At 49.3% G+C, this 26,972-nt stretch overlaps 1 protein-coding gene across 1 annotated transcript in view; it reads right to left on the bottom strand.

Annotated features, from left to right (window-relative positions):
* The window catches only part of SCML4 (Scm polycomb group protein like 4), a gene marked incomplete at its 3' end in the record, with an annotated part of 46,690 nt that extends 29,592 nt beyond the window's left edge, over positions 1-17,098 (bottom strand). Inside the window, exons 1-4 of the mRNA XM_081997877.1 lie at positions 16,806-17,098; positions 8,698-8,827; positions 5,596-5,796; positions 2,681-2,875 (exon numbers count right to left, since the gene is read on the bottom strand). Of these exons, the coding sequence (XP_081854003.1) occupies positions 2,681-2,875; positions 5,596-5,796; positions 8,698-8,827; positions 16,806-17,012 (733 nt within the window). The 5' untranslated portion in view covers positions 17,013-17,098. The remainder of the gene's footprint in view (positions 1-2,680; positions 2,876-5,595; positions 5,797-8,697; positions 8,828-16,805) is intronic.
* Between the last annotated feature and the right edge of the window lie 9,874 nt (positions 17,099-26,972).

Below are 26,972 nucleotides of genomic sequence, written 5' to 3' on the forward strand. Positions count from 1 at the left end.
ACTCTCCAGCCCGCAGCCTGGGCCCCACAGCGATGCAGGCCGCGGCTCAGCTGGTGAAGCTGTTGAGCTCCTCCCCAGGCCCGTGGACAGGTTTCGGTGGAGCGACCCGGGTTCGCCAAATTTGGCCCACCAGGGCCGGTGGTCAGCAGAGTTCTGAAAACATCCTCAAATCCCGTTTCACCATATTTCTGCTAATCTTTGGCGGAAGGAGAGTCCCCTTTTGGGGCTGCCAGCTCAGAGGGTCACCTGAGCACCCGGCTGCTCTGGAAGCGGCACGGCTCATCGCAGCCTCCCTCGCTGCAGGACCAGGCTGCTCCTCCATCACCTCTCCCGTGTCCCCACTTCAACAGGGAAGCACCCAAATCTCTGCAGGTCATGCTGACCCACACTCGACTTTCTGCCTAGCAGGCCAGTGGCTACCAGACCCCGGGGCGAGCAAGCTGGAGGCTGGCAGGGGAGTTTTAACCCCATGTATAACCCCTGCCCTCAGCTATTTCACAGCTTGCATCCCACACTGTATGTACCACAGTGCTGCTGGTGATGGAGATACAAAAGCCCCAAGAGCCCATCCCGCTGCCAGGCAGAGGGGAGGAGAGCCCAAGCAGCACTAGCCCTGACTAGCCCAGGCTGCCCACCCCCCTGCCTGTAGAGTGGCTATTAATTGCCCCCAGCAGTGGGAGAGCCAGACACCTTCCCTACATCCACGTCTCCTGCCCGGTCTGGGGCAAAAATAATATTTTGCCCCTTCCTCAGTGGCTGGGCAGAGCCAGTGGGAATGGTGTCAGAGACATCTTCCTTGAAATTATGTGGGGAAGGAGATGCTCAGAGCGTAACAGCCACTGTAACAACTCCGGCTGTGGAGTTGCCTTCCATCACATACAGACTTGCCATGCAAATTAAAATGCAAATGCTAATGCAAATGCCAGGCCTCCTGGGCTGCACTCACTCAGTGATACAGAAATCCCTTGACCTCTCAGAAATGTTCAGGTTGCTGCAAATGTCCAGTCCAGAGGAAACAAATTATTGCTTTTCAGTCTGGGTTCCTGCCTTTCCCCCGCTATGTGTCAGGGTGGCAGCTGGGTATCTCTGCACAAAAAGGCGATTTCTGCACTATGTGCACAGCCCACTCCCAGCTTTGGTGTGCGAAGCACACATTTAGGGTCTTCCTGGCAAACAAGCGATTCATGGATCATAACTGTGGACACTAAAACACCTTTCTCTCAGCTGCCAGCATGTATCTGCCATTAAACCGAATGCATGAGAGACAGCGTGCTCCCCAAACACCCACAGTGTTGTTAATAAAAGAGAAGAAAAAATAATTTAAGTCAGGAGGAAGACTGCAGGTGAAGCAGAGGTTCAGGGCCATAACTTTGCATCTTTCTTTTTTTCTGAACTGACTTTTGCAATGTCCATAATAAGGCCACAGGGCAGCTTTCTGGCCACTGATTGCAGATGGGGGCTGCAGGCATGTCCCAGCTCCATGGGGGCTGTGTGGGGCCAGCACCCCGTACCAGCACACTGGGGTGTGGGCAAGAAGGAAGCCCAGGCGTGCCCATCCACCTGGGAGCCTGGTGCTGCTCGAGGCAGATGCCTCTCTGGACCACCAGCACCCTTGGGTGCATCTGCCCCATGCCACCGCCCCTCCAGGCTTCACCCCACACGGTCAAGCACTAAGACAGGGACCTTGCTGATGCCCACAGGCATTTTAAGCTAAGAGAAACACTCCTCCAAGTAGTAAAGCAAACCCCTGAGAAGTCACGACTCTCACATAGATTTACACTCATGGGTGGAGGTGACAGGTCCAGGCTGACTGTGCTGCAGCAAGTAACGTTACCTCAGATTTATGCTAACGCACTGACCCAAAACTGCATTGCTGTGAGGGGCTCTCTCCCCTCTCCCAGGAAGAGGTCCCCTCGAGTGAAGGCAGACCGTGCTGCTTTGCAGATGATCCTTAAAACGAGCGGTGTGCAAGCGGGGAAGCACACAGGTAACGAGTCAAACCAGGTCAGGGTGTACCGGTTACGGTGGTGATTTCCTATTCATGCTGCGGTGACACCGAAGTGTGGGCTGGGGTCCACGCGCTCCCCCGGCCTCCCACCTCTCGCTGCAGCCAATGAGCCAAGGCAGGGCACGAGCAAAGGGGTCTGGGGAGCGGGGACAGACAACGCTCTGCAGGGGGGCTCTGCAAGCAGAGGAGGCTTGGTAGTCAGTGGGGATCCTTAAGTGTCTAATATGGTGGTTGAGTTCTATGGAGAGAGAAATTTCCCCTCTACCTTCCCACCTGTCTGAAACTTGAAGGAACTGAATGCCTTTAGGCTTCTACCCCAGGGCCAGGTATGGTTGAGGAGACCAAAAGTAATGGGAGAGAATTGACAGAAACAAGGACAACGGGATCATACAAGCCTTGTTTCCTTAGGAAAAGAGATAAAAGAAACAAAGAGATAGAAAGTAATTTAAAAATTATCCCTATCACTGCTGGGGCTCCTCAACACAGTGGTTCTCACCTGAAAGCCACCTCTATAGCCACTGGGAAAAATACTGCAAATCAGCCTGCTGCCTCCTGGTAGAAAGGTCCCACAGAGACCTGCAGTTCTCCACCATATACAGTACAGGACCAAAAAAAGACAGTTATTTCTTCAGCCCTATTAAATCTTAAGCTCAAGCTGATCAAGCAGCCTACCTGCCTCCATCTGTCTGTTTTCATACGCCTCTGGGCTTTCCGGCACGGCGTTGTACGGCTGGAAAGGCTGGTTGCTGAAGAGATTGTCACACAAGAGGCTGCGACAGAGCTTCTTCAGGAAGCGCAGGACATACCCGATGCTGTTCACTACCAGCAGGCTCAGGAGATGCTGCTTCCCCTCAAAAGAAGCTGAAACTGGAAAGCAAGCAGGAGCAATTCAGTACCTGGGGATGTACGTCGGGAGGACAAATGAGCGCAGGGGAAAAGATTTCAAACAAGTATTTGTATGTCTTAAAATATTTTACATAATTACCTCGCCTGAAGTACAAAAACTGGAGGAGCTTAAGGAGCTGAGTTTGTATGACCCCGATCACCTTCCCTCTGGAGTGCTGAAAGATGCTGACTGGCATGGCCAGCAGTGCAAGGATTTCTAATATATGCATCCAACTGAAAACTGTATTGTATGATTGGAAGGAGGCAATTACAATATCCTGATCTAAGGAAGGGGAAAGAAAGTGATCTGCCTATGATGGGCTATTAGGCTGACTTCAGCAATACCCAAGGTTTTAAAAGATAATGGGGACACAAGAATTAAAGACATGGCTGTGAATGAATAAAAGGTACCAGGGTTGTACTGAAGAGAGGGCTACCAGCTTCATCATGGAGCTTTATTTACTGATTTAATTGCATTTATAGGCAAGGGAAGGTTGGCAGTTGTGGTCTATCTGGAATTCAGTAAAGTATGAGAAATCCTTTGTTAAACTGGAAATGATTGTCTATGAAAAGTGGGTCAGGAGGTGATAACAGGCTCTGCTGGCAGGAGACCCAAAGCACTGGAGAGGGACCAGCAGTGGTCCATGCTGGCACAAAAAGATTTTGTTGATGCTGTGAGCTGGGAGGCATTATCAATGTAGAAGAGAACTGGGAGATTGCACAGAAAGGACTGGCTGATCTTGAGCCCTGCAATAATAAAAATGGGTGGAAAAAATACTAGAAAGTACACAGCAATCCATAATTTTTTTTTGCGGAGGCTCAACATGACCTGATGGGAGGAGAAATGATGAGACAGGCTCACCAGATGCCCATGAGCCACCAAGGTGACACAGCAATGAAAAAGTCAGATATATTTCAAGGAAGTATTGAACAAAACATTTCCAGGAGAGCCAAGGGAGTATCAATTCCACTGTATAAAGTCCTGGTGAAAGCTGAGCTGGACTGGTGGGCACCATTCTGGTCATCCAGGCTCAAGAAGGGTGAGTTCACACCTGAAGAGTTGAACAGGCAGGCCACAGCAAGGTTCAGGGAACAGAAAGTTTCCCTGTGGCACTGTAGCCACCACCATCTCTGCTACGAGGGTGTGTGGGAAGACACTTGCACTTCTTACATTAATCCAGCGATCTTCCTCACAATGCAGAGAGGATCTGAAAGAAACTGTGTATTTCAGCCTAGCAGGATGAGGACTGCTCTTCAGAAATACAGCTAAGATTGAACTCAACGGTGAGAGCAGAGCAATTAAAAGTCCTGGACAAAGGTGTCAGGGAGTATATTGAGCCAGGAATAAAAAAGGGCATAGGTCCCAGCCATGAGAGAGGTGGAGGGGTCACAACAGACCCAGCAGGATAAACTGCAGCAGGACACATTCAGGTGTCAACAGCTTTGCAGGGAGGACTACATGATATGGCTGCCTGAACTCCACCACCTGGAAGGTTTTTTCCAGTCCTACAGCCTCCAGTCACTACTAACGAGTATAAATTGTAATGTTAGACATATAATCTTTGGGATAACTTCAGAGATTTCCTGCTGGCCTGAGCTGCTGTAAGGAAGCCAGCTGAGTACCTGTGAGCCAAGCCATGGGAAGACTGGAAAGCCCATGAGAAAATCTGTCTGCGCTGCTGCTGAGCTGGGATTGAGCTGCAATCTCAGAGCTACACCACAACTAGAAGGCCATTCACCCCTCCTCGATGATTAGAAGAGGCATGAAGTTGGGAGCAATGTTGACCAGGTGCCTTTAGCTCAGGTACCTGAAGTCAAGCCAGCTCAGAGGAACTGAGACCAAGGGGTTTGGCAGGCTTGGTGCACAATGTGACTCTCCTGCTTGTAATGAAAATCATATACATAGCAGAGAACCAGGCAAAAATGAAGCTGCACTAATTGCTTCGGTCTTATGTTTCTGTGAACAAATCTGTGTCATTCTTAGAGTATTTCTGCTGTGCCTTAGGGAAGGCACACCTGTGATTAGAGAGACCCAGAGGAGAGGGAGGAAGCAGGATTTATATGCTGCACAGAGGGCCAGAGCCTGGGCTCCCACACAAGAGGGTCCCAGTGGCATGGCTGAGCTGCTGTGATCCCTGCGAAACTGATTGGACTTGGTCCTTGGTCCTTGGTGTTCCCTTCCTGCTGCGTTCCCACGTGCTAAAGCAACGCTGTGACACAAAACTCCTGCTGTGATTAAAAGAAAAGTTCATGTTCGGTCTGAGAACCAGGCTAGGGGGTTCAGCATGGGACACAGGAGGCTCGTCAAAGACACACCAAGAAGTGTCACCGCGGGAAGATGAGGAGCTCCTGGGAAGTTCCCTCTGATCTCTGATTCTCTCTGATATATTTGTATAGTCCTGCTGTATGGGGAATTGCCACGGGACTTTTGCAAGTTCCTACAGCTGAGAGCAGAGGTAGCTCATGAACGGCAGGCGCAGGACACACCAGCAGCTGAACTCATTGTGAGTTTTCCTTTACAGCGACACATGGCAGCAACCTGTGGCATGAAGCAGGCTTGCAGTGCCGCTCGTCTGTGGGGGGCTGCGTGAAAAACCCAGCTGATGCGAACGGGGCAGCTAGGGCAGTCAGGACTGAGGATCAGGTTAAGACTGCAAGCCCTTCCCAATTGGCCACAAACCCCTCACAAAAAAATGCCTTACCTGACACCATCTCGCCTCCGTAGCCCGGCTTGATGAGCGAGAAGACCGCCTTTTGCTGGAGCGCACAGTCGATGCAGGCCTGAACCGCCTGCTGCAGGGCCGCAGACGGTCTCTCTGGCCCGAAGTGCTCTGGGAGCTGCTGCACTTTTTTTCTGTCAAGGTACGGCCCCAGGTTCGCTTGTTTGTTGACATAAATGCAGACTGTAGACACAAAATCCCAACAAGGTTATCGCGAAATGGCCCTGAGAGCGTCCTAGCAAATGCGAGCTTTATACATTCCTAATTTATTTCACAATAGTGGATTGCCACCCACTTGCGATGGGCACAGCCAGGCTTCCTTGCACCCGTCGCCTAAGTGAAGTGAGCTGAGCTGAGCTTATCGCTCTCTACAACTACCTGAAAGGGGGTTGTGGTGACGTGGGTGTTGGTCTCTTCTCCCAAGTAACTAGCGATAGGACGAGAGGAAATGGCCTCAAGTTGTGCCAGGGGAGGTTTAGATTAGATATTGGGAAAAATTTCTTCACCGAAAGGGTGGTCAAGCATTGGAACAGGCTGCCCAGGGAGGTGGTGGAGTCACCATCACTGGAAGTATTCAAAAAACTTGTGGATGTGGCGGCCGTTCAGGACATGGTTTAGGGGACATGGTGGCGTTGGGTTAATGGTTGGACTTGATGATCTTGAAGGTCCTTTCCAACCTAGTGATTCTGTGATTCTGTGATTCTGTGAGCTTAGGCCCTGCTTAGTACCACGGATGAGGACAAGCTACATGCAATGAAAGAAGCTCCTGTGTGTGTCTGGGGTCTGCTCTCTTGCAGACTACCTTGGCCATGCAGCTGGTGACCAGAAACATTGCTCAGGACAGTGACTAGCAGGGGTGACCTTACAGCAATGGGCAAACTCCAGCCTGAGGTGTGTTTTGGGTTTGGCTTTTTTCTCTGTGTGTTTTTACACTGGTTCTTCTCTGAGAAGCACAGCTCTGAGACGAGTTTTGGGACACTTGTGTTCCTTTCTGCTTCTGACCTTAAAGCAGCTGTGATTTCTGGAGGGTTACTCTGTGCTGAGCTGCACAGCGCGATGGCAGAGACTCTGGTCTCTGGGAGCTTCCTGCCCCTCCACGTCCAACCCAGCACTCTGCAAACTGCATCACCTCGAGGGAAATTTTACATCATGTGCAATGCTAAACCCCCGTTTGGGACCACAGCCGCCCGACTGTGCCACACAGGGGTCTGCGAGGGATGCCCCAGCTTCTCCACAGCCAAGCCCTGCATGCCTCTTCTGGTATGCAGTTGCCTGCAAATGCAGTTTTTTTACATGCCGTCAGGCCTGCCAGCAATAGCCAAAAAATCAGTGTTCTCTCGCTAGCATGAACTTATTTTAAGCTTGGCTAAGACTAACCGCGTCTTGGAGGAAGCGGAGGTGATGCTGTGGTAACTAGGGGCGACTAAGGCACAGCCTAAAGTCAAGCTAAAGTGAGATATATTATAATAGCTGCCAGAGTGTGCTCAAGCTGTCATCTCTCAGACAATATAACATTATCCTCTGACAGAAATCAGATATGTGACAAAAAAACCCACCAAGCAGAGTGGAGGACATGGTGACAGCTGTGTAAAGTAGGAAATAATTTACAGTTTGCATCACCATAATGAAAATCTACTGCCACTGTCACAGCGCACTCTGCTACCCCATCTCTCACCGAACAGCAGAAGGGGCTCAGGCAGTATATCCTGGGTAAACAGGAGGATAATAACAATCATACTTATCATTACATAGCACTTTACACCTTCCAAGTGCCAAGCAAACAAAAGGATAACGCGCCGAAAGAGAGCAACATCATGCATGCATTGCAGGGTGCTGTCAGGGTGCAGCTTTCCCAGCGTGCCACCATGCCAGGCTTCACCGAATCTGCAAAGTGTGACTTCTGCCATCACAAGGCACCGGTTTTGTCCGGGGCTCGGCTACAGGAGGGACTCTGCAGCCTGCAGGCAGCGTGCTGGGTCCCTCGCTGGGAAGCGGGGGCCCCTATGGTCCTTTCAGCGCAGGTAGGGAGGTAAAAGTTGGCTTGCGCATGCCTGCACCTCCCGCAAACCCCCCTCTGGTGGGAGCCTACTCACGCCATTGGGAAGGTGCTGGGAGAAAAGGTGCCGGCGGCATGGGGACAGGCAGACAGAGGTGCAGGGTGCCGCATCCACAGAGCCCAAAATCACCCACAGAGCCTCTGCCTCTGTGGCCACCCCAGCAATCTGGTGGGGCTGGTGGACTCTGCCTCCCTGCCCCACTCCGAAAGCAGCACCAGGCACACCTCACAGGGCAGTGCTGTGCAACGCTGCTCGGCTGATGTTTGCCAAGCGCTTTGCAGTCTTCGCATGTGAAGGGATAAATGAGAATAAAATATATTATTATTGTCATCGTCACGATGTTTAGTATCATTCTGCTACCAGAGCAGATGGAAAACTTCTCCTCTGTGCATCCCAGCTAAGAAATAATGGGATTTATGTGTTGTGTTTAGATTCTAATGTTATCTAATCCATTTCTCTGCTGAAATCTCAGGGTAAATCAACTGTCTTGTTGATTTTCTTCTCATTTACATCAATTTAAAAGCATTGACCTATGTTACTTCTGATAATATAAGCAAAAAAAGAATAAGGCTGTGTTTTCTTTGGTTACAGCCAGAAATGGCCAGGTCCACTGCTGTGATAAGGCATTGGGGTTTATGTACTGGTAGCCCTGCCTACGAGTCAGACCATGGCTCCTCCGTCCTTCTTCTCCCCACAGCAGTAACAGATGCTTCATGTTCACACTGGGGTTTATTCCAGTCATTGCAACACATTTGATGGGGTGAGTGTTGGGTATAAAATGGTAGCATTCATGGGATGCTGATGTCTGCATTTCAAGAGGAATGGGTCTGACATCGCCACTAAACTTGACACATGGCAGTCAAAACGTAGTCTTGCAGGACATCTTTGTTCTTTGTCACTGGTTGCCAATCTAATCTGCAAACCCCCCATTTTCATAAGCTCTGCCTGTTCTGGAAGGCACAGCATCTGGCTGTCAGCCCATGGTTCCTGCTCACCCCTTGGCCAAGGAGCACTTGAGGCTGGGTACCTGTGAGAGCCTGTGGGGTGGCCGAGTTGGGTATCGTAGCTGCATCCTGGGGGATTGAACTAATATCCGGCTCCGGTGTGCTTCTCGGCGGAGAGATTGCTAAAGGAGTCATCAGGACACGAGACTTCAGCTGCAAAAAAGAACCAGTTGGGTAATGAAAGTATACACAAGATATGCCAATTTTATTCCGTGTATGTCACTCCCCATGAACTCCCACTCATTAGCAATCTGCTGTTGCATCACTTTCTCCAGGCCAGGAGCATCCGTTCTGCTCCCAGGAGGATGCTGGAGCCTGAAGCCTGACTGATTTGCAGCAGACAGCAATGCCTTAAGTTACAGGATGCAAATATTATGCCACCCACCAGGTAGTTATTTACTCCGGAGCAAACTGGGTCCAACGCTTTAACAAATCAGCGCAATGGCATTTTACGACCCATTTAATGTGGGTGTAAACAATTCTCCACAACTCAGAAACACGGGATCTTTAAATGCATCATAATTTAGGGCCAAATTCTGCTCTTGGTTACAGGGGTGTAAATCTTGTGTAAATCCGGTGGCACCAAGAGGTTACTTTGGGCTGACACCTATGTAAATAAGCTGAGACCATGGTCTGTAATGTGTTATTACCAGGTAGTAAATACAAACGGCTGCACTGCTGCATCCAGTAACTTTTGTGACCTGCAGCCTGGCTTGGAGAAGTGAAACACGATGGGAATTTATGGTGCAATATCACTACATCTTTATGCTGCCGGTACCTGGCAACGTCTCACCAGTCAAGTGATGATCAGATCCTCATAATTATAAAGGGCTGATGTGATGGATGTGACCCGAAGGTACCACTCTTGCTTTTCCTTTCGCTACAAAGGGAAGCAGGGGAAAAGCAGAGCGCGAAGCACACAGTTGGTTTATGTACTTACATACCCTACAGTGGCCAAAGGTAAAAATGCTATAAATGACAAGCATAAGAATGAAAAGGAATTTGTAGCCCTGTTAACTTTTCAGAGTATTGCTTCTCTCAGAGCTTACACCCAAGCTAGAAATAATGTACAAAGTATATTTTAGGTGGAAATGAAGCCAGACCATTACCTGCAAACTAAACCTTGAGCAAGTCCTGGTGGAGAGTAGAGGTAATCTTGGTTAAAGACTCACGTTGTCCATGATCGTGATTACAGCTCTCTAAAATAATGGTCACTGTTTCAGTGTAAGAGTAAAACCAGAAAGCTGGGGAAGGGAGAGGGAAGGTTGTTGGAATTAGTGCCATCCAAGTGAGTTTTTAATTATTAAATCTTTGGGAGTTTGGATCATTCCCCAGTTACTGGCTTATCCCAGCAAGGGCTTCACTAAGAGAGAATTCAGGGTCTCTCTTGCTTTCAGTAGCATGGTAGCCTGTACTGGGATGGCACCCATCAAAACAAATAAAAAGGCCATCTTTGTTGAGATGGGTGTGATTTTTGCCTGCCAGACCTCCACCGGCCCTTCCTGAACTTGCTCCTTTACATAACCTGGAGTTTCCCTCAGAGCAGCCTCTGTGGAAAGATGGGCACAGTAAGCCCAGATGGAAATAAAAGCTGGCGTCTCATCCAGGCACCATCCCCTGCAGAGCTCTGTTCGGTGCCTGGGGCAGAGGCTGTATCCCACCTGCCTCAGAAGTGCCAGGCACCACCTCCACATGGTGGCACCACCTCCACATAGTGCCACCACCTCCCCTTCCCTGGGGCGGGCTAAATCCCTTTGGATTTAACCTGAACAAGGGAGAAAATGTTCAATAAGTGAGTATAAGACAAACTATGGATTGACCTCCTGCTGTATGGCAGCCACAGGGCAATAGGGACCCAATGAGTGCCAATCCTCACCTGCCTGTGTTGTCCTGGTTTTGTAGGGTTGTCTTGCCTTCAGACTGGGATTGGGAAAGACCGGCAGCAAGTTTGTTTGTTTTCCAAGCAATTAAAATAAATGGGAGGAAAAAGGTGTTTCAAAAAACCGAGGCCCTCATCCACTTTGGGGTGTATCCCATGTGAGAAGGTGAGAAGCAGCATGATTTTTTATTTTCTGTAGCAACAGGTCAATGACTCACTTTTCTATGGTGAAGTGGGCTGGCACTGTGAAACTTTGGGTAGTCTCTATGCTAGGCTTCTGGGCTTGCTTTTGATCATACGCATATATGCATGTATAATAAATGCATATATATATGTGTGTGTTTGTACATAGCATATACACAGGTATAAAAGTATATACATTTGTATAGAGATGTACATATATACTTGTAGATACATATTTGTGTATACATATATATAAGAATACAACTATGCACTCACACATGCACACATCTATATAGGTACTATTTTGGAGACAGCACACCTAATAACTTCTGTTTCACTTGCTTGTTGGCTCTTTAATGTCCTTACTGGCTCACAGTCCTGTGGCCCCAAACACAGGCACACAAGTCCTTTCTCCAGCCCTTGAGCCTCGTGCACCATCTGAGCGCGCGCTGCCCCATGGGCACCATTAGCCCGGAGGAGGTGGGACAGTGCCTGGTAGACCTCCTTCTCTGCCTGTTCCTTGGCTCTTGGAGGCCCAGGCAGGCTTATGTTCAAGAGCAAATAAACAGAGGGCAAGATTTGTGTAAACTCTCTAGCTTGGAAGCCCCTTCTTGGCAGTTTGCTGTTTTAGCGAACTTAATTGCAACAGTATGTGCTCTACAGCCTCTGGATACAGAAAAATGCCATTTTATTGGGGGTAGCAGAGAATGTGCCTTCATTAGATCAAAATAAAACAATGCCTGGTTACAAGAAACAGTACACTAGCAAACACGGCTTAAATACCTCCTGGCCACTGAAACCCTCAATAGTCCCTGAATATCACTAAGTGTAAATCTTGAAATATTTCATATAAAAATGTCTTTTCTTGGGCTGATCCTTCTCTACCAAAAAGCCAACCCAACCAAGCAGCTGACTGACTGAAAGCTTGGCAGTGGAGAGTGCATACACATGAAAGTGAAAAAAAGTGGAGGGGGGGGGGGGGGAGAGAGAGAGAGAGAAAAGGAGACAGAGAAAATCTGTCCAAGCACTTTGGGAAATCCTCGTGGCAAGGCATTCGAAGCTTTTGAATATCAAATGTTGTAAGTTTTAAGATGCACAGCACGAGATATAAAAGGCAATGGTTGCTTTAAAACAAGATGTACCACCAACCTCTTATGGACCTTCTGCTATGGAAAAGAGAACAGGGAAAGCTGATCAAGGATTTAGGGTAGGAAATAAGTGTGTCAACTTCACCAAAGTCACCGTGCATTAGATGCAGAGAGAGCATGGACTTTCGTGCCATTGATGCCAGCTGCAGGCTTGTCTGAGTCTGCAGTGGCTGCGGAGGACCCTGTTGACTCCCGGAGTTTCTGCACATCCCTTTGGAGCAGTCAGGGTTCATCTAGCTGGTGTTTCTGTCACCCCAGACTAAAAAAAGTGAAAGAGGGGGAAAAACATTTCCCAGACAGCTTTTTTTCCTTCTGAACAAGTTCTCTACCAGCTTATATAATAAAATACACAGGAAAGACACAAGATGAACCACGATGCAAACTTTCCCTGTACTTTTCTTAAACCACTTAGATCATAGGTCATCATCTTTATGGCTCCTAGTTCCCCCGTACTGGTTGTCCCTTGTCCTGACAAAACACTTGCTAGAAAATGCTGGGGTTCACCACGTCCCCACGGGCCTGTGTCCTTCCAGCCAGGATGGCAGAGGCACCTCCTGGCCACAAAAGATTTGCCGCTGGAGAGAAAAACACCTCCAGCCCCTGCAGATGTGCACACAGATGTGCACCAAGGTGAGTGCCTGGGCCAGCCTGGTCCTGCTGTGTGGGCTTCCGATAGCTGGGCAGAAGGGTGCCGTTAAACCTGCACCAGGGAAGCACAGAGCTTCCGAGTACGAGTTTTGGGGGTCGTGGCTGTACCTCGCACTCTTCTGCGTGTTTGGCTGTGGGTGAGGAGGCTCAGCAGGAGGCAAGTCAGGGCTCAACTCGGTCGCCGGGGCAGAGAGGGGTCAGCACTGTGCTGGCAAAGGCAAAATACAGTCCAAGGTCTTTCCCAGCTTTTCTTCTTGTGTCATGCAGTCCCCTTCTGCCACACAGCAAATGACGCAGAGTCTGCACGCAGCCTCCTACGACCCCGAAGTGTTTTGCAGTGAATGAGGCAGGTAACCTTAAGAGGAGCGTATGCCACCTTGAAATCCAGGGCGGTATCACAGGACAGGTGAATAATCAGGGCACTTCAAGGTTGTCTGTGCAAGCTCAGTCCCAGTGTGTCCACACCCTGACTGCTTATTTATCATCATTAATAGTGACTTCTAGGGCAGCAGAGGAACCTCTGCCTCGTGATGGAAATTGTCACTCCACACGCCATCCCGCGTCTCTCGCTGCCCACCCCTCCTGGCAGGAGCTTGCAAGGTCCCAGCTGACCACTCGCCCCGGGCTGGGGCCACCTCTCCAGGCAGGAGCTGCTGCGGGAGCCCCGGGGGGACAGACAGCCCTCGGGCTGCTCCACGGACAGGGCCATTGCTTTGCTGCTCTCTGGGAGGGATGTGGTGGTCTCTGCTGCAGCGCTGCCCCGCAGCTGCGTGGCTCCAGTGTCCTCTAACACCGCGAATCCCCCCCCAGTGCTAACAAAGCCTTCCCTCGCACGGGCTTTCTAGGCAGCTCTTCGGGGCTGACCCTCACTCACAGCCAGAGAAATAAAATGGATTCATCTACTAATCTCCCCACCCCGGCTGCCAGAAGACTCTTTCCTAGAGACAGTCAGAAAGAATATTGTATTTAGGGAAAATATAGCATTTTATGGCAAATAGCTCCACATCAGGTACAAAACAGTTTTTGGAAAAACAGCTGATGAAATTTTATAAGCAAAGCTCTGAAAAAATAAACAGGAGAGTGAGGAAAAGGACTTTGGTTGGTGGTGAAGCGTGATGAAATGTCATTTTAGGAAGACACAGATATTTGCTTTAATATCAATGAAAACAGGCAATGGGTCATCTCACTATAAAGAGCATGTGATTAAAAATGTCTGTTATTAACATCTTGGCCAAAATAAATTTAAATCAAGGCTGTAAATTCCTAGTTTGCTAAAAATTCAGAAGTATTTTTCCATCTGTTCCAACAACCAACAGTTATCTGGTTGCTATAAAGAATTTGGTCGTCTGCCATTTGGGCAGGGAGTCATTTTTAAAAATGCGTTTAAGTCTCATGGTATCTGCAAGTCATACAATTAGCGAGCTAATTAAATCAAGCTAGAGTTCCCCATCAAAAAATGTAATCTTTGACTCCTGCTGGGGAAGTGGTTTTGGTGGAGTGGGGTTCACTTCAGCTGAGCACGCAGCGTACAAAGGCGCCTCACAGAAAACGTCGCTTTGGTGTACGAATCCTATAGCGCAAATAAACGGCACCAGGCCAGATGCCACGGATGCTCCAGCTCACGAGTGTCAGCTCCAGAAACTGAAGCCATTGGTTATAAAAGGATTCCTTTTTACTCGCCATCACTCGCCAAGAGATGACATCGTGCCAGATTCACTGCCGAAGGCTCCCCCGCCAAGTCCCCAGGGATGGGGAGGAGGCGTGTGTGGTACCCAGCCGGGGAAAAGCTTCCCTTCGGAAGAAGAGGGGGCAACAGCAATCAAGGGCTTGGCTACCTAGGTCTGAAGCACAAGGTTACTGCAGCATTTCAGGAAACTTAAGTCTCCATTTTTGCTTCTCCTCCTTACAAATGTGTGGTGGTTGGTGAAAGGCTTTTTCACAAGTGGATGGGTGCATTTGGGGTGGAATGGAACATACTCCCCAGAATTTTTTTTTTTGGCAATTTACAAATCAAGTGTAAATGCAGGAGTAAGAAATGGGGGTCAGCAAGACAAGCAGGGGAAGAAGAGATGGGGCCTGCCGCAACTCTGCATACAAGGTCATCGTGGTATTTGCAAGTCACTTAATAGTCTCAGGGACTCAATTTCACCACATCTCCGAAGTGTTATTATCCCAGACTTGGATGGTTTTGATCTGAAGAGCCTATGAGTGACATATCTTTACTGATAATAATTTAAATTATTACTTGTAATAAAACAAAATAAATATAATAAATAATAAACTTGCAATAACAAGTACCTCAAGTAAAACAATTTACATGTTTCCGTCCCAGAGTTTTGACTTAATACTAAAGTGAAAAATAAGAACTATTTCCATATCCCATATTTTAAAAAACACGAGATTATTTGCCCCAGTTTTAGCTTGGACATGCAGCTCTATTTTGGACTACCGCTATAAAATTCTGCGGTAATCCCAAGCGGGACACCTGACCCTGCTGTCAGGTTGGCTCTGCTTGGCCGCTGCTGTTACTCATTCATGTTACCAAATTCAAAGCTTTTCAGAAGAAGTGGGAAAAGGCAGCTGGAACTGTTTCTTAGCCACGCAAGGTCTGTTTTCAGCACACACAGAAGCACGTTTCAAAACGTGCCCCCATAGCAGAGAGGGGTATGGATGAAGTAGGGCGAGCATGGAGGGAAGGGGAGCAGGCAGAAGATGAGGAGAAAGCACCAAGGGCTGAGGCACAGATGCCTACGCAGTAGGTGTTGTGCGGAGGGATGCGGAGGAGTAGGGGACTCTGGAAATGGAATGCAGAGGGCTCGCCTGGAAAAGAGGGAGGAGGGAGGTTGGAGGATGGGACGAAGAAGAAGGTCTGGCGGGAGGTGAAAAGGAGGGAAGGGCAACGATAAGGGTAGCCTGCTCTACATAAAGCCCAAACCCACGGAGCTGAGACATTTGGTCCCCGTCCCCGGAGCTCGGCTGGCAGCACTGTGCATGGGGCCTTGCTGCTTCCCGTGAACCGGGAGGGACCCCGGGAAGAGCCGGGCGCCACCCGCGGCCGAGACCTTCTCCCGGGAAGGCTGGGGCAGGCCCTGCGCACGCACCGCTCGTGTCACTCGCTTTGCTGTTTTGACATCGGCAACTTGAGCAGCTATTATATTCTAACAGTCGGCAGTTTGCCCCCCCCGTGTAACAGACTGCGCGTCTGCACCCCTCCCCATTAAAAACAAGAAACAGGCACAGCAAACACGTACGGTGCCCCGCGCTGGCTGCGGAGAGAGGTAGAGAGAATGATGGAGCAATTTGTTGGCAACGAGACCCCTCGTTACGGTGTAGCTCGTTTTCACTCCCCAGAATAAATTCCCCTCCTCTCAGCACCGCGGTCCCATTTTCGCCTGGTCTGAGGCGTAACGGTGGCCCCACTCATGCTGGTGCTGAGCCCACCATGGGGGGGTGCGGTGGGAGAGCCCCAGCCCGCCGGCAGCGTGTGAAGGTCTTGAGGCACTCTGAGTTTCTTTCGTTCTTTAGCCCAGGCTCCCCACCGGCATCACACTGAGAGCTCGGCGTGATTTTCCCCACAAAAGTGAGCAGACGAATAACCAAAACTACCTTTCCCTCAGTAAGTGAAATCTCATTACTTCCTAAAATGTTCGGGTGCTTTTCCTTTGGAAATTAACTTTATTCTCTCCTTTTATTCCCAATCCCCCGTATTCCTTTCCTTTTCCTTTCATTTTGTTTCATTTCTAATCACTGTTAGACAGAAGAAAAAAGTGACAAATGGGAGAGCAACGCTTCCCAGAAAGTGTGCAGCCATCTCACACAGCACAGTGGGAGACAAGTTATTTTCAAAAGATGCAAATTAAAATAACTGTAATCTTTAAAAAAATAGATTACCTCTATTTTTCACCAGCTCAGGTAGTAGATAAACTGGCTTCTCTTACTTTTCTTGCATTGCTCTGCCCCACCCTTAGAATCATAGAATCACGGAATGGTTTGGGTTGGAAGGGACCGTTAAAGGCCATCTCGTCCAGACCCCCTGCAGTGAGCAGGGACATCTCCAACGAGAGCAGGTTGCTCAGAGCCCCGTCCAACCTGACCTGGAATGTTTCCAGGGATGGGGCATCTACCGCCGCCCTGGGCACCCTGTGCCAGTGCTTCACCACCGGAACAGGTTGCACAGCTTTGCCCCCGTTCCTGCATTTCACCTGAAATTCTAGAAGAAAATGTATTAAAACCAGCGGGAGGTGGAGGAGGAGTGTGAAAATCACATATCTACCTTGTACCCGGGTTTCCTCCCTCTCTTCTTTGGGATCTTCACGACCGGCAAAGCACTGGCTGGTGCCGAGTAGAGGTTGTGAACTGCCATTTTGATGGGCGCCGGCTGGAGCGGGGGCCGCCCTCGCTTCCTCCCCGCCACTCTGGGGGACGGCATCTCCCCGGGGGACAGGCACGGCAAGTGGCTCATCTGCCCGGGGCTGCCCATCAGTCAGAAGGGAGAGAAAAGAAAGAGGGGGGGAAAAAAAAAAGAGAGAGCTTTTCATTTATTTTTTAATTTTAGGGTTTTCATCCAAAGGCAGTTTTCTCACACTGTCATTTTCCCTGTTACCCATCGATCATGAAGCGGGAAGCCATACGCCACAGATGTGCACTTCTGGGAGGGTTTCACCTGACCACAGCTGGCTCAGCTTCTCCAACGTGGGACAAGACCCTTGCCATGCCCGTTTCTCTCTGCTGACCGTGGATACAGTCCAGGGCGCTGGCTCAGGTGCCAAGGTCTCTATTGTGTATATCTAATAAATCAGTCCCACGACAGCCACCTTAACCCTGCGTCCTGCAGAGAACCGCCATGAAGGCACGCGCTTGCGCCCACCAGTCAGTGCCTGCTTCCAGAGGTGGATTGGAGCAGACAACCTCCTGAGGTCCCTGCCGACCTGATTTTTAACTGGATTCTGTGGTTCTGCAAATCCTCCCTCGCCTCAGAAGTGCTACCGATACCGAACTGGACTTCCCTCATGTGGCACTCCTGAGCGGGGAGGCAGAGCTGGACCACGAGGCTGCCAGCACAAGGTAGCCACGTTAGAGGAGAATTGCCAAACGTTTACTCTCTGCAATTTTACAGCATCTGTTACCACGCATGTTAGTAGTGGGCTTTTGGATGTACTCCATCAAAAGCTGCTGTTTCACCACAACTCCGTGCAGCTGATGAAGTTGAGCAGAGGTAATGGAGTGGAATCTGGTCCATTTTCTTCTGCCCGGATTTTAATAAAGAAAACAAATATACATTCATACGCAGGGTACCAAGGGAATACACAGCATTCTTCACAGCTTCTGGCAAGGGTCACGTGCTAATAAAGGTCAATAAAAAAAAAAAACAACCAAACAACTGCAGAAATATATTTTCAAATGTTGGTTTGTCCAGGCATCTGCTTTCCTGCACGTGGGCAGAATATTAGTCCCAGTCGTGGCTGCATATATTGTTAGACATAAGGGTCTAAGCTATTCTCATGCTTTTATGATAAGCCTTGCGACGGCTGATGTTTTCAATTTCATGCTCCCTCAGGCCAGTGATAACGGAAGACTCCCTGTTCTCTGATTTTACAGAGCAGACTCACAGCCCGCTCAGCTACAGAGAAAAGCCTGAAGATGTGGCCCAAGAGCATCCTCGAAGCTCAAAAAACATAAAGCAAGTAAAGGTTTGTTTATTGCTACAGAAACTACAAATTTTTACAAAATCTTCAAATTATAAAATCTACAAATTTCTCACTACACTTCAAATCTTATAATTTCAGAACCTAGTGTGATTGGACTGATCAGGGCCGACATTGCTAGCAAGGAAATTGGGGTTGCCCCCCCCATTAGTGGGAAGGGTACCACTTGCTAGAGGCCTCCAGTGACAAGTGTCTGCAACTGGGGGCTTCTCCGCTTCAAAGGTAAATATGTTTTGCCTTGTCAAAATTTTGTAAGCATGACTGACTACGCAGCGACTCACTTCTGCGGTCTTATCTGTTGAGTAGTTTACACAGTCTGCTGTAGGGTAAGAAAAATAGGGAGCTCCCAGTCCTACCCTCCAGTAAATGCATTTGTTTGCAATATATTAAAAACTGGGGGTTTTAATAACACTAGGCGTATCTGCTAAGTTCAGACAGATCCATTACATATGGCAGGATTTACTGATTGACTATAAAGTTTCCAGTCTTCAACATCAGCTGCCTAAAACTTTCCTGCAAACGTTGAATGTCTAACATCAGATTGGATTAAAGCTGCGGTGCCTAATTTACCATATTGCCCAGGGCCGCTGTGGTTGCATTCTCCAGGCATGCTCAGCCAGCTTGGGAACCACCTGAAAGCCTGCCACGGGGCTCTGATTTTTAGCAAATAAAAGCCTCGTGTGACTGCAGAGAGTATACTTTCAGGGTTAAAAGCATCAGGCTTACCACAGCAGGAGTCAAATGGAAGAGGTCTGTCAATCCTGAGCATCACCGCTCTCCTTCTGTCTTCAGCAGTGTGCACTTTCCTCCCTGTAGTGCTTTCTGAGGGACACCCTCAGCGTCTCTTCCATCTCCCAAAACAAACCATCCCCGGGACGCTATGTTACAGGCTGGCTGCTGGAAGGGAGTTCGGCAGGGGAGGGAAACGCAAGGATTACACTGGATTTGGCACAAAAATCCACTATGAAAGCCTGGTGCTTCAGGTTTTGCATTTTAGTCTGCTTTAAACAAAGCCTTGCAAGACAAACTTTCGCAGAGGAGCTTGGCAGAGGCTGCAGAAGACAAGCCCGGCCCAGGTTTGCTCCCCGTCTGGGGAAGAACAGTGGTTCCTATGGTGGGGGCCACTGGTGGCCATGAAACTGTGAGACAGGGGGTATGGACCTGCATCGGACACCACATTGCGTTGCCCTTGTTGTATTCTCCTTTGATGGTAAAGGTCGGTGGTGGCACCTCAGAAACTCTGAAGAGTTACTTACTCCACACAGAGTAAGAGCTGCTGACCTAGAGCACTTCTTTGACTGAAATGCTGCTTTCTTTTGCAACTGGTGAGGTATGAAACACGTGGTGGTCAGGAAACACATTAAATATTAGCAATCACTATTTTTTTGTCTTCTATCTCTGCTTTTGAGGCCTGCAACACTGTGCTTTGGCAAAACCTCTTAAAACTCCTTGCCACAGGTGCTGATATACAGGACCCAGCTGGGCTGTGCACAAAATGATCTCAGGTGTGATGTGTTTGAATTGGTAAGACAAGCAAAGACAAGAAGTCAACTGCAGTATACAAGCTGTTGCTATTACACTTAATTACAAGTCCAACCGTGACTTGATTCTCCTTTTTTGTATGCTGAGGGAATTGAAGAGTGCCTTTGGTGGTGTCTACTGTGTTACGCTGCTGCAGATCCTGGAAGGCAAGTGTGCTGCCCAGCAGTGAGGGAAGACAGCAGACAAGCAAAAATTTTCTCAGTCTGACGGAGGGTGACAGCACGCCCTCCTCTTACAGCTGGGAGAAAGCTCTTGGGCAGGCTGGAAAAACACACCGTCAAATTGCAGGTTGTCTGGAGGGACAGAAGGGCTTGTCTGACTGTCCCTCGACAAAGCCTCCGAAGCACTTTCCTGGGGCGGCTCCGGCTGCTGCCGCAGTCTGGGCTTGACCCACGGCTCAGCTGCTGGAAAGCTTGGTGCCTTCAAGGCAAGTTAAGAGAACTTGATGCAATTTAAGGGCAAATTCAAGGAAGCAAATTACAGGCTACTAACAAAGGCACCGCCTCAGTTCAGGGAATCACTGCAGTACAAATAGCCAGGAGAATATTTTGGGAGGGAAATCTGTATCCGTTTGCCCTGTCCTTGTGCTCTTCCCAAGGCGTTAGCTTTGGATGGCCGCGCATGGCACAGCTTCAGTCTGACCTGGGTCTACCACTTTCCTGTTCTTAGTTTGAAAATAACAGCAAGAAAGCGCTTTACATTTATGGGTTCTCGTCACTTAAGGGCTAGACACAGCGTAACCTTTCCTCGCTTGTCTCTCAAACATTGTCATCTGGAAATTTAATTTCCAACCCTGCCCTCCACATTGCCCCATCATATCCCAGCGAGGAGGCGGCAGGGGAACACCTCTCCCCGCCCCGACGCCTGGGCGAGCGCCGCAGCAGCGGTGAAGCCGTGGCCCCTCCGGGCAGCAGGGTTCTGCCATGTCTTCAGAAGATCCCGAGGAGCACCCTGTGCATGGCGGTCTGCCCCCACGGAAGGCCGGGGAGGGAGAGAAAAACATGCCCTAGACCAACACTGGTGGCCCGTAGGATGTTTCTAACAGCCCATGCTTTGCGCTGTGCTTGCCCTGCGTTGGTGTATATGCTGTATGATTAGCAAGGCAGCTTACCCTGCCGGCAGCTCACGCTGATAGCGGAGGCAGCTACAGTGCATTTCCTCCAAGCTGAGTGTTTTTGATGGACTGCAAAGATCTGTTCTTAATAAAAATAAATGCCTGCAATAAATGCAGCTTTTAACCTGCGCTCCAGTAACTGCAAGGGCTGAAGGTAAAAATACCACATTAAATTTTATATCGGTAATTCCAGAGGATGATCATTTAAACCTGGCTTACACCAGGTCCCATGCAAACCCGTGCCTGGTCTGGCACAGGGATGATGCATAGGGAAGGACAAGCTATTCAAGCCTTAAGCCAAAGGAATGTGCAAAAGTGCAGTCGCATGGACAATGTGCCTGTTTCACAGCACCTGAAGGAGAATGCCCTTCGCTCCCAGCACAGCCACTGGTCCCAGCTGCAGAAGGACTCTGAGCCAGGAGTCCCTGACAGCACTTAAAGCTCTGCCTCCAACTCTTGACTCCTTCAGAGGTTCAGGTCTCCCAGGTCTACAAACCCAACATCCATATGTGGAAGAGATGTAAACTTCTTGTCTGTCTTTCCCTCAGTTCTTTTTCAGGAAAGCACACCCTGTGGGGGAATATCACGTTATTACATGGGAGGGAGGGGACACTTTTCAGCCAGTCGCAGGACTATTGTCCCCTCCTTCTCTGTGCACAGCAGGGCAGCCCTTTGACCGTGACCGCTCGGAGGTGATGGCCTGTGGAGTAGGTGAGCGAAATGCGAAGCATTGCCTGACCTGGAAGTAAAGCTTTATACCTGCGTGCTTCTCTTGGGTATCATTAGGGACAGGAGGCATTACACATCCCTTCATCATGAATACCAAAGCAGCACCGCATAGTAGATGAAAGCTAAGTGTTTAGTGAAGCAGACTGTAGGAATTTTTGCTAATAAAAGCATTGAACCAATATTCTCTGCATGTCTGGATGTGATTGCCTAATGACGTTCCATGGAGAGCACCCATCTCCCCATTGCTCAAAGGTCAGGCTAATTTTAAGCTGTGGCATGAATTTCTTCTACAGCTATTTGCAAAGCTCTTCTCTTTTCTTGCCTATTGCCATGGGGATTGAAGTGAGAAGAAGCTGCTCCCCTGAGGGAATCTCTTGCCCATTTTGACCCCAGGAAGAGAATTTCTACATAAAAGCCTTGAGACTGTCCAGCCAACAAGATCTGAGTAGAAAGACCCATTTTCCCAAACCAATCATTAAAGAAACACCACAGATATCTGTGGGAGCTGTAGGAACCAAGAATGGGATTCACCCCACCTAATTTCAAACCTCAGTTCATCAGTCACCTCAGTATAGGTGCCTCCAGTCATTCCAGATGTGATCTCTCTTACACCCTGTGTCATATCTGCCAAAATGTCCTGGGCACCTCAGGTCATCTCAGGTGGCACTAGATGACTATTTTAGGCAAACAGATTGAGTTATAGGGAAGAATTCAATAACAGATTAAGACATCTAAATGCCTACATTCAGATCCTTATACGGAGGTGTCTCTGTGTGTGCTTGATGTCTGACCTGCCATATTATCAGTGGAGATCTAGTCAATGAGGTTGACGATGTGCAGTCATTCTGTTGCCCAGACACAGATGTGCTTTATGGTGGGCTCAGTGGCTCCAGGGTCCACTGACCAGGTGCAATGTGACTATCATGGGGGCTTTGTCACTTCCTTGTAGACATCTTTATTTAGGTGTCTTAATCCAGAGCTAATCCCATTTGGGTTTGACTTGTCTATTTTAGACCCAGTATTAGGATGAGGTTAATGATGTCCTCTATATACATGTTTCTTCCATTTATAAAGTGAGCCCAGGAAAACAAGCTCATATCTAGTATCTACAGTGCCCAGGTGAATCCTACCCTTGGCTGCTCATGCCTACCCACAACGGCCATTTCTGTCTTATCCTGTGTTCAGGATATTTCTGGTTAACAGTACATTGCATTGCAGAAGAAATCATTGCCTTTTTGGAAGTGGAAACTCAAGCTTCACAGGTAAGAAAGACTTGAGATTCCTGGGCTTGTCCCACACTCCCTGCAAGGTCCCAAGTGCAGAACTTCCTACCCTTGCAGTGTCTCACTCCTCCCACATGTCCCACAGCATCCCTTCTAGGAGGCAGGAGGAGAACCAGGCATGCAAGGTGACTTGCTTGGGACAAGGCCAGTTGATGGCAGGGTTCAGGCTCCTTCTGCTCCTGTCACCGGTGTCCCAACCACTGCCGCATGCTCCTTCTCAAGGAAAAGTGGGCAAAATATTTCAGTACCTCTCACCTGGACAAAAGAAAGTGTTTCCCCTCTTAGTTCCTAAAACAGTTGAATTTTGCCAGCTATCTCGTGTTTTAAACATTCTCACAAGCAGTTTAGAAAAGGCCAGAGAAAATACAGACACCTTTTCTTCTGCTTGGAGCCACTCCCAAGGAGACTGATCCTTAGGTATTGACCAGAGGTATTTGTGAGTACTCCCTGCATGGAGCAGTGCTACAGTGAAGCCTGTGAGCAGATGCAAGGAGGAGTGTATGTGGTTTTGTTTTGGGCTGTGAAAACATGGATTTCTAATGAGCTGTAATCTTCTGTCAGAGCTGGTAGCCATGTATCACTTTCTCCCTGCAGCACAGCAGAGATTTAACTCTCCGTGATGGAACTGAAAGTAGTAGCAGCATCCCAAGCAGCATATACCAGCATCCCTCACTGCATAGACTCTGTCTACCTTGCCCTTGAGCCATCGTGTCAGCCAGAGAGACTGTGGGAGGTGGCAGCACGAGGGCGAGATGGGCAAGTTTTCCTTCAGTGCTGTGATTCTCCATCTGAAACACACAGGGCAAAAAGGTGGTGTGCATTTTTTTAGTCTTACTTTCCCGCAGAGTAAGAATTATGTATTCACAAACTCATGCTCTCCTTCACCCCCCATATGACTTTCGGACTTATTGACTCGTTTCAAACAGACCTGATGGGCCACAGGGGCAAGGGGTGCAAAGGTCTGCAGGTGTAGTGGAAATGTGTAAAAGAAATGTGTAAAATGTGCAAGACCTCAGTTGTGCTCCTCCAGTTTTGGTCACCTGTCTTACGAGACAGTGAGAGCAGAAGACAATATGAAAGCTTCAATGCTGGGAAGAGCTCTTATCAGACCTGACACCCTCTCAGACACCAGAATCAGGCAGTTACACGACAAAAATCTATAGAAAACTAAACATCCTTCTCTCCTCTGCTCAGACAACTACCTGGGGCTGTTTCTTTTAATTGCTCCATGTCTGAGTTTGTCCCCTGCTTCATGGGTACTGAAGGAGGTGCAGCAGCCGGTCTGAACACGGCTGGCACGCTGCTGCTTGGCTATTCGCATCTCGGGAAATAGCACGTTTCTCTTTGCAGCTAGTTTCAGCCCCTTTTACCTGCGCGTCTCCAGCTGCAAAATGTGCTGAAGCTTACACCGCAATAGCAATCGCATGGCGCTTTGTTAAGTAATTTGCCAGAGGTTCCAAATCAACCTGGGTTCAAACAAGAAAACGTCTTTTTACCCTCGCAACTGTGAAACCCAGCAATGTTACTGCCATGGGTGCTTTGCTGGCTGCTCCGCGCTTGCAAGCGGCAGAGCCCCTTCAGAAGGGGTCCTGCGGCAGGCTTGCTCTTCAGCCGCCGAGAGCCGGCCTTGCCGAGCTGCCTTTGGTGCTTTCACAGCCGCCGCATGGGGGTGGGAAAGGACCCGGCATCGTGCAAGCAGCGCCCGGTGCTGCACCTTCCCCTCTTCTCCCTCTCATGGTCTGGGTGCCTTAGGGAAGGGGCAGGGAGCTGGTAGGAAACAGCACAGGATTCTTCAAAATCCAGACATAAAGTACTGACGGTGTCTGCTCCTTTCCTTGTTACTAAGTGCGTGCAAAAGAAAGGAAAAACGGTTCCCCCGTGTCATCTTACAGCCTGATTTTTGGGGTTTTTTTTAAGTCAAATTCAGCAGCAGTGACAGTGCTGTCCCTGAGGAGGTGTTCTTTTGAAGGACAGCACCTTGGTGACAGCAGGTAGAGCAGTAGCGGCCTGTCCCCTCTCGCTCAGGTTTGCTTAATGAGCCAGAAGAACTCGAAAGCCCCAGCGAGAATGGGACCCCCAGGAGCGCCAAGGCCCGGCCTCGCCTCCTGATCCTGCCTTTCTGCATTTGGCCTTGACCGTCTTGGTGCAGACAAGTAGCCTGCGGCGGGGAATTGCGGAAATGAAACTTTACGGAGAGCGAGCGCGGGCAGAGCACCAAAGGAAAGGTGAGAAAAAGGGATGCGACGAGGCCACGTGAGTGGCAAGGGTCACTCTGCTGAGGTGGTCAAGCCAAATGTGCACACAAAAGGGAGAAAACAAAGGCAATTCCTTCCTTCTCTCTCTCTCATGTGGAGCTAGTAGCACCGCTTCTGATATTGCCAAGAAACAAGAAGAAAAACCGCCTGGCGTCAGTCTCCCGCTTTGAGGAGCTACAGGAGAGTGTGGAGCTCCTCTTGCATGTCTTTGCCTCAGACTGTGGTGCACCATTTGCAAGAAAAGGTCCCAGCAAAACAACCTGAATCCCTCCCCTCACTACCCTGAGGCCTCCTGCCTCAGCATCTGGGTATGCAGAGGTGCCATTTCAGTTTGCTAAAGAGAGCTTCTTAAAATCCCCTGTCCTGACATCCTGAGGGTGGTAAAATGTAGTGGAATGCTGGTGGAGCAGCCCAGGAGCCACGCAAAACTTCCTCTGCAAGCTCGAGAGGCAGCATGGAGGGCTGAGACCGAGGGCTGAGTATTATGTATTTTATATATGTGTGTATATATACATAAAAGGTTGGTATTTATTGTACGAGTAGTTACTCCTGCAGACTTGCAATCTCAGGATTACTGTTTGCGAAGCCTTCCTATCAGCCTACCTCCACTTCATCTCCTCACCTTCCTCACCTCCTCGGAGAGCTCTCCCCTCCACAGTTTCCGAAGGACGTAGATCCTCTCCCCCGTTGCCTCCCTTGCACTCCCTCCATGCCGGAGGCTGATGGGACACTGTGTCCCACACCAGCATCCCTCTGGGTGTAGGGAGGTGTGATGGAGGACTGCTACCTTTCCAGACTGCCATCGGTTGAAGATACCTCCCATGGGCCCTCCACACACTTCCCCACTGCCCTGCCTCTGGCCATCTTCAGTCTGGAGCCAAGTGACTTTTCCAGTGATCAGGAGGACTGTAATACAGAACACATCTCTCTTTTCCCCCTAAACTGCCAGATGTGATTTCCAGCACCAAGATCCTCCAGCCTCAGTTTCCCCAGCTCAAATGCTAGAGATGCAAAGATGGCCAGGATCACAGAATCACAGAATCACAGAATCATTAAGGCTGGAAAAGACCTTTAAGATCATCAAGTCCAACCACCAACCCAACACCACCATGCCCACTAAACCATGTCCCGAAGTGCCACATCCACACGTTTTTTGAACGCTTCCAGAGATGGTGACTCCACCATGTCCCCGGGCAGCCTGTTCCAATGCTTGACCACTCTCTCCATAAAGATATTTTTCCTAATATCCAATCTAAACCTCCCCTGGCACAACTTGAGGCCATTTGCTCTCATCCTATCATTAGTTACTTGGGAGAAGAGACCAACACCCACCTCGCCACAACCCCCTTTTGGGTAGTTGTAGAGAGCGATAAGGTCTCCCCTCAGTCTCCTCTTCTCCAGACTGAACAACCCCAGTTCCCTCAGCCGCTCCTCATAAGACTTGTGCTCCAGACCCCTCACCAGCTTCGTTGCCCTTCTCTGGACATGCTCAAGCACCTCAACATCCTTCTTGTAGTGAGGGGCCCAAAACTGAACACAATATTCAAGGTGCGGCCTCATCAGTGCCGAGTACAGGGGCACAATCACCTCCCTACTCCTGCTGGCCACACTAGTTCTGATACAGGCCAGGACGCTGTAGGCCTTCTTGGCCACCTGGGCACACTGCCTGCTCATGTTCAGCTGATGTGTGTTATTAATTAATTAGATGACACTGGAACAAATCTTTCTGTAAATACATGAATGTTTGTAGCCCAGGTAGGGCTTCAGACTGTAAAACTCAGGCTGAGTGATTCTGGGCCAGCAATTAAATTT

This window comes from Phaethon aethereus (genome assembly GCF_964289735.1).
Source record: "Phaethon aethereus genome assembly, chromosome: 3".
Classification (NCBI taxonomy): domain Eukaryota; kingdom Metazoa; phylum Chordata; class Aves; order Phaethontiformes; family Phaethontidae; genus Phaethon; species Phaethon aethereus.